A 9,859-nucleotide genomic window follows, 5' to 3' on the forward strand; every position below is an offset into this window, starting at 1 on the left:
AGTCTTTGTCATTTCCATATAGAACTCTATTTGTCCTTCCTTATCCGGATTTCCTTCTATATACGAAGTTTGATTCCGTATAAGACATGGTATATGGTGGGCCCCGCCGAGCTGAATCGATTACTATTGGGTATGTGGTATCCATAACCCTGACAGGGCCTATGTGGCCCCACATTTTATCCTCATTACTCCCGTCTTGTATCTATCTTCTCTATCCTCTTCTCTCTATCATCTATAGAGTCCCACTCTGAAGCGGCGGCAAGCCTCAGGCGGAGCGGAGCAAAGGGATGAAGTGGGGTGGGCGGAGCGGCAGGGCGAGCGAAGCACGGTAGCTGGATCAGGCCGATGGAATGGAGCGGACCGTCGTCATCAACTGCTATAGCACCTGCCATAGTTGCCGCGCTCGCCGACGACTGCTCGAGCTCCTCCTCCGGCCATCTCCACCGTTGTTGCCCCCTTCACCGCCCGTGGCCTGCCTTCGCCGCTGCTCCGTCCACGGTCTACCGCCGCCACCGCTCCGCTGGCATGCACCGGTCACCGCGTTGCACCCGTCCCACTCCGCTAGCATGCTCCAACCGCTGCCGCTCCGTAGTGAGACTCTACAGAAGGATAGAAAGAAGAGGAGAGAGGATAGAGAGGAGAGGGGGTAGTGAGGATGGCACATAGGGTCACATGGGCCCTACCCTTTTTTATCGTTTTATGTGTGATACTTACATGTGGGTCCCACGGGTTTTATTATTTTTCTAGATCGATTGCCACATATTTGTCACGTCAATGCCATGCAGAACAAAGATCTAATCACAAGAGCCACGTAGGCATCACATTAGCCAAAACCAGGGACAATATTGACAAGGGACCTCGTTTACACGGTTTTTTAAGTTGGGGATGCGTTGTAGCCGGTTTTATCATCCAGGGATGAATTTCGAACTTTGTGACAAATTGAGGGACCTAACGTGAACTTATTCCGCTTTGGAACTAAGGGTGTTGGGCCAGCTGAGGTTCTGGCCCAAAAGGAGTTAGACTTTTTGAAATTAGGCTTTTAATTAGTTTTATTAATTGTAAGTCCTAGATTTATTGCTTGTTATTTACTGGAAAGGTCACATATTAATATTCCCCATAATATATGTGGGTTCCATCTGTAGTAGTTTTATAGAATTAAGTGATAATTGACATTCTTTTTTAAAAAAAATTACATAGTATAACGCAGACACTCACAACGCACGCACACTCACCCCTATGAATGCACGCACACAAACCCTACCCCTATGAGCATCTTCGAAGACTGGGCCGATAAATCATCCTTAAAATTGACGAAGTCACCATAGGCGTCTCGCTGTCGACGAGTACGTCGCCTACCATTGAAAGCACAGTGTCATTAAATCCTGAAAAATTCGCTCCCATGGGGAGTCGAACCCAGAAACTAAGGTGGCCCTACTTTAGTTTTATACTTCAATTAGGAGAATTCGGAATTGGGGGTTGTACTTAATTCTTATTTTACTTGTATAATCTTTACTTTAGTTTTATACTTCAATTAGGAGAATTCGGAATTGGGGGTTGTACTTAATTCTTATTTTACTTGTATAATCTTTAATTCGGAGAATGTATGATTGATTCATTGTTTGTATTTATAAGTATCGGAAATTAAAAATTTCCCTTTTTTGTGTTGTCTTTTATTTATTTGAGATTATCGAATTATCTTGTAATTCAATTTGTGATTGTAAGTTGCTTCCTTACTTGGGTCGATTCAAGCAAAGCACTCAAAAAAGCACCATGTTTTAAAAAAGTTAACAAGTTTACACGTTTTTATTAATATACGATTTTTAGGGTGTTACAGTTTCCCTCTCCGACTCGGATCCGAACTTGCTGGGGAGGCCCAAGATAAGGACTACACGCCGATCCAAGAAATTTTTATGGCCTCAAGAGCTGAGGATGAGGAAGCTCGCCGATTAAGGGAGCAGTGGGAACGTGAGGACAAACGCCTTTGCAAGGGGGCAGAAGATGAAGAACGGCAGGGCCTGCAATCAGGATCCGTGCACGAGTTCATGCCGTGTTCACCAAAACTATAATCACAACTGTATGCTTAATTAAGTGCTATATAAAAAATAATTACGCAAGTATGAGATGAGGTGGTGAGAGCCTCAGAATAAGGAGTCTAGATTAATTAATTTATGAATTAGGTCATTGGTATGTCTAGATTGATAATTCAGACAGAGTGGTACATCAGGGTTGATAATTTCAGATTATCCGTGTAAACGGTCTATCAGAAAATCCAATAGAAATATTAAATAATCCGCATATGCCGGATTTTAGAGATACCACATCCACATCCGAAAGCGCACCATACTATTTGGAAACATATACCATATCCTCGTTTCGGATGGATTCGGAGCGATTTTATCTGATCCGTTTTCACCCCTTCATAAATGTATGATTTTAAATCCATCTATAATCTACGAGACTATGAAGGTGACATCTTCAGCTTATACACTTCGGTTGTTTGGGCATTCAGCTCAGTGAGTGACATCTCCAAATTTGTGCACAAATAGCTATATCACGGTAGTGGGTCTTACTATGACCCTTCCCCTCCTTCACAATTTCGAACAAGATTCTTTAACATATTATCTTCTAAATTTGAGTGACTATACCATATATATATATAGGCCACACATACATTACTAGAAAAACTATTTTCGCAAACATCCGCTTTATTTTTTAGGTGGGGTCAAAAGAAGACCCATCTGTGAAAATTAGGAGAGTCCCTTGTCAAGGCTCGTAAATAAAAATCGATTTTACACGCACACGCTTAAATTGCTCACCTACAAATTTTTTATAGGCGAGCGTCTTAAGCATGCACCTTTAAAAATTTATTTTCACGTATGGAAACTTAAGCCACTTGCAACCTCATTTCCGCAAACGGGCGGTTTGAGTGTGCACATGTGAAAATCGATTTTCGCAGACATGCGGCTTAAGCCACTCACTTTTGAAAAATCATTTTTTTAAGAAAAAACATGTATCTACACCTAACTTTTTCATACAAAGTTGGATGAAGATAAAGTTTATATCAAAATTTTTTATCTTGATGATATCTACAGTTTTGTAGTTGACAATTTTTTATTTGAGATTATTTTAGAGGCTGAAACATTTGTTACAAAAATCTCACATGTATTTTTACAAAATTTAATATCTATGCTTCGAACGATCTCTGATGAAAACATGCGCTACATCAAAGTTATAGGGTTGACCAGATTTACAACTTTGTAATGGAAGACTTTTTCATTTAAGATTATTTAGAGTACTAAATAAACGTTTTAAGTTTCACTGATGTGAAGTTCAAAAGAATAGCATCAACTCCAAACGGTAAGAACTAGATAGTGTGGTGGTTAGGAGGGATGCGTGTGGACTATGACGGCCTGTTTGGCGAGAGAAGGGAAGAGGAATGGGAGTTTGAAGGAGGGAGTTGAGGGTGGGATTGGTCATGGGAGTTACATTTTTAGTCCTCATCGCTTGTTTGGTTTCACGTTGAATTCCCTTCAAGTCTCACGAATTAACAGGCCTCCCCCAGGTAAGAGATTGGTGGGAGTTGGACCCCTTAATTCCCCATCCCGAACCCTCTTGAATTCCCAAGTCTTCCAATCAAACTATAGACTTAAACTCCCAAATATCATAAACTCCCATTCCCTATCACTAACTCCCTCCAACCAAACATGCCGTGAGGTCTTGAGTTTGAGTCCTATATACTTGTATTTAGTAAAAGAAAATGATGTGTATTGTGATTCGGGTGTGCAAATGTTTATGGATGGTTACTAAAATTAAAAAAATATTTTTTTATTTTGTTTTGGTGCCTAAAAAAATTCAAAAATGTGAAAATTCACTTTCAAAAACAATCCTCTTATGTCGTCCACTTGTGAAAATCGTTTTTCTCATACGGCCGCCTTAAGCCACCTACTTGTGAAAAAACGATTTTTCCACTCGACTGGACATCCCACCTATGATAATCTCTATTTTCACAAACACCTAGGAGGAGGCGGGGTCGCTCAGCCTCTTGCGAAAAATAGATTTTGGCTGTCTGTAGAGACCATTTCTATAGTAGTGAGATAAATACTTGGCCCACATGTCAGCCATCCAATCAAAAATACTTAGGAGTATCACACTATCAATTCTGGGTTGGTTCGGGCTGATTGCTATTGTATTTGTTTTATACTACCTCTGTTTTTTAATAGATGACGCCGTTGATTTTTATCACACGTTTGACTATTTATCTTATTTAAAAAATTACATAATTATAATTTATTTTTTTGTGAGTTGTTTTATCACACGAGGTACTTTAAGCATAATTTATTTTTTATATATTGTGTAAAATTTTTGAATAAAATGAATGGTCAAACATGTGTTCGATAATTAACAATGTCATTTATTAAAAAACTGAGGGAATATATCTTTCGGCTTTTGGAGCCGGCCCCATCTTCCCATTCGCTCCACAAGGAAAAAAAATGTCTTAAATGGCATTGCTGCAGTGTAGACAGTTATACTATGCGTGACACTGGCTAGAATCGGAGCAATTATTTCCACTCCATAGTTGTTGGAAGTATCCTAGTATATATACTCGATTTGGAGAAATCTATCTATATATTCATTTTGAGGTATATTCATTTTGAGGCAAATTTGGGAGAATTAAGGATAGTCGGGATGACAGACAGAAATTTACATGGAAGGAATCATCCATCGATCAGCTAACAAACTACTAGTAGTACCGGAGAAGTACAAAAAAAAAATGTCAGAATTCGAGGAGCGTGGTGGACATGTTGAGCAGCGGCCCGAGCGCGCTGGGCGCGAACTTGCGGGCGAACAGGTAGCACACGGTGGTGGGCTTGCCGTTGTACGCGCAGCGCGTCCCGTTGTTGCGGATGGCCTGCACGAACGCCGGCGTGACGGTGGCCTTGCCGAACCGCGCGGGGTGCGGCCCGCCGCGCGACCAGTCCACCCAGGTGACTGTGCGGTTGGCGTTGCGCGCGCCGTGGCGGAGGTGCAGGTACGTCGGGATGTAGTGCTCGTCCGGGTAGCACGACGGCGTGCAGTGCTTGCGGAAGATGGCATGGTACTTCCGGTCGGCGACGATGTCGGCGGCGAGGTCTCGGCTCATCTCGAACCACTCGGACCCCTTCCGCCACTGCTCCTCCAGCACGTCGGGCGCCATGCGCGGGTTGTACCGCCCCGCGCACTGCGGCACGTCGATGTTGTACGACTCCACGTAGCTCTGCGCCGAGTTCACCAGGTACTCGTACACCGTCGGGAAGTTGAACACCGGCACGCAGCTCTCGGAGGCGAGCACGAACCGCTCGTTGGAGAAGTCCAGCAGCGCGTTCGCCAGCAGCCGCTTCTCGGCGTCCACCAGCGTGATGGAGCCCCACGACACGTCGCCGCTCGGGATCTGCCGGCCGTGGAACGGCGACGACGACGACACGTTCAGCCTGTACTCTGGCAGGGCGTGCACGTACACGGAGTAGAGCCCCTCGTGCCCGTGGAAAAACCGCTCCCACAGCGGCGCGAACGGCAGCGGCCCGCGCGTCAGGAACAGGAACGCCACCTTGGGCACGCGCTGGTACGGGTACTCCTCCACGCGCGGCGCCATGGACGCGCGCCAGAACAGCTCCTCGTCCTTCATCGAGTGCCCCCATGGCGGGTGCGGTTGCACGAACCGCTGGAAGCTCAGCGCCGCGCCACACCCGTCGTCGCGACACCGTGACCCCCCTTCCCCGCCGCCTCCATCTCCGCGCCGCGCCTCCGCCTGCTTGCCGCTGCCCTCGACGTAGTAGCAGGACAGGCTCGCGCTGGTGGCCAGGCCGATCAGCACGCCGGCCATCAGGATCAGCAGCGCCGCCACGGCCTTGAGGAGAATCCCCAACGACCAGCACCACTCCTTCCGTGTCGCCGTGGGGAGGCCGCCGCTGCCGCCAGATCCCTCCTCCTCGTCCCCGGCGCTGCTCCGCCGAGACTTCAGCAATCCCGGCTTCATGGCGGACCACGAACCGCGGCGGCCGGCGACACCCGCGTGGAGTAGGGGCGATTCGATCGGATGGACGACGATGACTGCTCACCGTAGGCGATGGCCAGATGATAGCTGGCGATGTCTGCCCGTGCCCGGCCGGCCGGAGATGGTGCCCGGTCGTCGTTGCTCCGTCCGGTGGTGGCAATGCAACGACATGCACGCGCGGACGAACACTCTGGGCGGGCAGCTGCTAGCGATTGCGAATGCGAATGCGATGGGAGGGAACGGCCCTGCGTGCGTGCATGTGTCTGCGCGCGTTCCTCGGCTCATTGGCCCTCTCTCTGCCTTGCCTTCCCTTCCCTCTAATTTAATTTGCACCTCTATTTATTTTTATCTTGGGAAAGGCCATTTAATTTACCTCTATGTCATCTCTTACATACTAGCATCCAAATGGTCATAACAAAGTTATAAGATACACCATTTATGAATAAGTGACAAATCGTCTTTTTCAAATAATTTCAAAACATTTCAGAAACGTTAAAATATTAAATTGTATTTTCAAAATATTTATAATTTCTTAAAAAAGTATGGCGGCACTAATACGCGCGCAATGCTCGAAACAGTAGTTCGAGCGCCGCACAACGTTCCCTCCATCCGGTTTTTTTCGTTTTTTACCAGCCCACTTTTCCTCCGTACACCATCTTTCCCTGTCTGTTTTTTTCAATTTTCACCACCTTACCTTGTGTATTTTTTTTCTTCTTTCCATCTCATCCGTGCTTCATCAAAGGGTCCGATAAAATATTAACCATCCAGATTTTTATATTTTCTCGTTCCATCTCTTCAGATTTTTGTGTTTTCTCGTAAAATATTTACCATCTAGTTTTTCTTTTCGAGTTTTCTATTTTTCTACTGTCTCCCCACATTTCAAAAGTAAAAAAAAAAATACTATACGGAGTTTTCCATTTGCTCCCAACCTCCTAGCTCTGCACCTTCAAAAGTAACAATTTACTCCTATGAATGCATCATTTAAAAGTAACAAATTTACTTGCATGAATGCCCCCACATCGTTTGGCACTGTTCCTAGATCGCTATAAAAAAATATTACCAGTGTTATAAATATTGTTTAGGCGTCGTAGTCTACAAGTAAAACAATTACTACCTTCCTCTCTATATAGCCCATGTTGGCAAGGAGTTAACTCTGTTCCTTCTCCACTAACTCTGAACCCTATAAATCAAAGCCAATTCTAGCCAATGTTGGTTATCACTGCTCGGGCTAGCACCCCCCTTGAATAATCACCAACATTCACACGAAGCCTAGAACAGATGGGGAGCATTTAGGATTTGGACTAGAGGGAATAAAGTGGGCGTAATGGGGAATGAGAGCGAGAAGAAGAACCTGGAGTGCGCCGTGGGAAGATGACCATCGCCGTCGATGCCGGCGCAGCGCTGGATATGCCAGTTCCTTCCCCCACGCCAGTCTTGAGTTTTGTTTGAACCAAAAAGAAAAATCCCGACAACTTGTCCCAGCGTAAATGAGATAGACGCGAGTGATTGCGCAACTAGAACCATAAAAATAGCTAGTCCCGTCTGGACGGGACACCGGTAATAGCATTTCCGTAAAAAATACATATGATGTATTTTAAAACGGATGATTGATTACTTCATTATTAGTCTCCCGCAACAAACTTCATGTTTGTTTGTGATATGTCTAAGGAGCCTGATGCTCTAGCTAATGCATCAGCCGTTGTTGAACAGTCTGGCTCAAATAATGATGCGAAATTTGTTGCTTTTAATTTGGGTGCAAAACACGGGGAAATGATAAGGCCAAATCAAATTATTTAGGTGGGCTCATTATGTGTGGAGATTGTTCCATGCCAAGAGTTTGGCCATGCTTAATAACTTAATTAAGCATCTACCATTAGTAACTTAGCCGCTACGTGATATGTTTATGTTAAAATTTTGTACTTGAGAGGTGTTCTGGTTGTTTCTTTCTTTCATTTTTTTTTTTTGCTATATGCATTTTATGCAAAGGCCAGGGTACACAGTGATTCAATTTGATTGCATCATCTTTATGTAATTAACTGAGTCTAAATAAAGTTTCTATTATCTAAAAAGGTAACTTAGCTGCAATTTTTTAATATTTCTGCATATAGCTTATATAGATGAGTTTAGTCAGAGTTCTCGTTGTGTACGTTAGACGCATATACATGGGCTGGCCTACGTGCCACATACATATATATTGGCCTTTTCTTTTGTATCAGGTTAGTTTTTTTTTTTTGGGCGGTGTTTACCGTCGAAAGAGGTATCTACCGAGGTCCATGGCGGCGACCCCGTCGTTGCTTTCTTGAAGTTGTGCCTCCACATTGGTTTGGTGTGGAGAATAACTTTGTAAAAGTCATATTTTAAAGCTGAAAAGGCTATTATATTTTTTAAATATATATTTTTGATATAAGTTCTTATACTTTATTCTTATGGCAACGCGTGGGGTTGTCGACTATTACTATAACTAGGACGAAAGCCCACACACATGCATGGACATATTACTAAATGCTATATAACAGTAGTTACTCTAAAGATGTGAATATTTATTTATTTATTTATTGACAAAAACCGCAGGAGAGACTATGCACATGTTGAGCAAATTCCTCCTTAAAATGAAACTTCCAAGAAATGAAAGTTGGATTAACTTTTCTAAAACTAGTAATATGCCCGTGCTAAACGCTACGGTGCAATTCAAATTGTCTTTAATAATTTTTAATATTTCATGTTAGCAAAACAAATATTTTTATGATCATATTACGTGGACAGAATAAATCTTTACAATAATTAGTTATATATAATAATTTCAGTATACAATATACTTCAGTATACAATATACGAGGGCAATATACGCTTAAAAAATATGTTAAAAAAGTATAGAGTTGTTCCATTATTTGTTGCGGACACAAAATAGAGCATTTAATACATATATATAATATACTACCCTGTAGGTAAATAACCATCCTAGTGTTTAGCACTTGTGACACACTTCAGAAATTTTTCTTCCCCGTACTACAAATTGTTAAGAGATCGTGCAAATTTAGTTAACAAAAGTCACCCGTTTCTGTCTCCATAACCTGCAATAAAAGAAACCATGATTGTAAAAAATGACACAGCAATTTTCAATTCATTCATTTCTTCCAAGGTTCATATCTTTAGTCTATTTCCCATGAAAATCAGGAACCACATGAACAAACTATTTAATTATATCATTGGTTGTAAAAAGGTCAGATTCGACATATGGAAAGCAAGAAGAGCTTAAATGTAATATGGCGTGCTAACACTACATACACCACAATTTAGTAAAGCATTAAGTTTTTCTAATTTGATAGCATCTGACGATGTCACAATCAGAGCAAAATTGACACAACTGAACGTCTGGTATAGATCCAAGCTGAAACATCACTCATGTCAATGGAGAATATGTATGGATCTAAATTCTGCCAATTTATGAAGGGTTCTACAACCATGCAATATTTGGATACCAAACCTAATATCAAATTTACTGGACACAGTATTATCTGATCATGAAAGACTGAAGATATGGAAAGTAGTTAGAGCTGACTAATTAAACTAATCATGGACATGATTTTACGGATTAACAGTCTGAAACTACTCTAACAACCAAACCATGATGAATTATGAACTGTGATATCTTAACAGATAAACATATGTGATGAACGAGAGCAATTGTTTTTATTCTAAATTCCAGCACATGCAAAAAAAAGGAAAAATAATATCTTCTAATATCAATCAATCAAGGAAAATAGGAAAAAAAAGAGAGAAGAAACTGCTTTTACCTTCAATTGAGGCATGAACCAAGGATGTCGACTG

General features: G+C 42.6%; 1 protein-coding gene across 1 annotated transcript; it reads right to left on the minus strand.

Moving 5' to 3' along the window:
* Positions 1–4,547: 4,547 nt before the first annotated feature.
* Positions 4,548–6,328, minus strand: LOC4335346 (glycosyltransferase BC10-like). Its single transcript, XM_015778383.3, has one exon. The coding sequence runs from the start codon at positions 6,011–6,013 to the stop codon at positions 4,775–4,777; it is 1,239 nt and encodes a 412-aa protein (XP_015633869.1). The 5' UTR covers positions 6,014–6,328; the 3' UTR covers positions 4,548–4,774.
* Between the last annotated feature and the right edge of the window lie 3,531 nt (positions 6,329–9,859).

Source organism: Oryza sativa, chromosome 4 (assembly GCF_034140825.1).
Source record: "Oryza sativa Japonica Group chromosome 4, ASM3414082v1".
NCBI lineage: Eukaryota > Viridiplantae > Streptophyta > Magnoliopsida > Poales > Poaceae > Oryza > Oryza sativa.

What these genes read in the sequence shown, in the direction of transcription:
- LOC4335346 (XM_015778383.3), bottom strand. Translation starts at nt 6,013, where the DNA reads ATGAAGCCGGGATTGCTGAAGTCTCGGCGGAGCAGCGCCGGGGACGAG.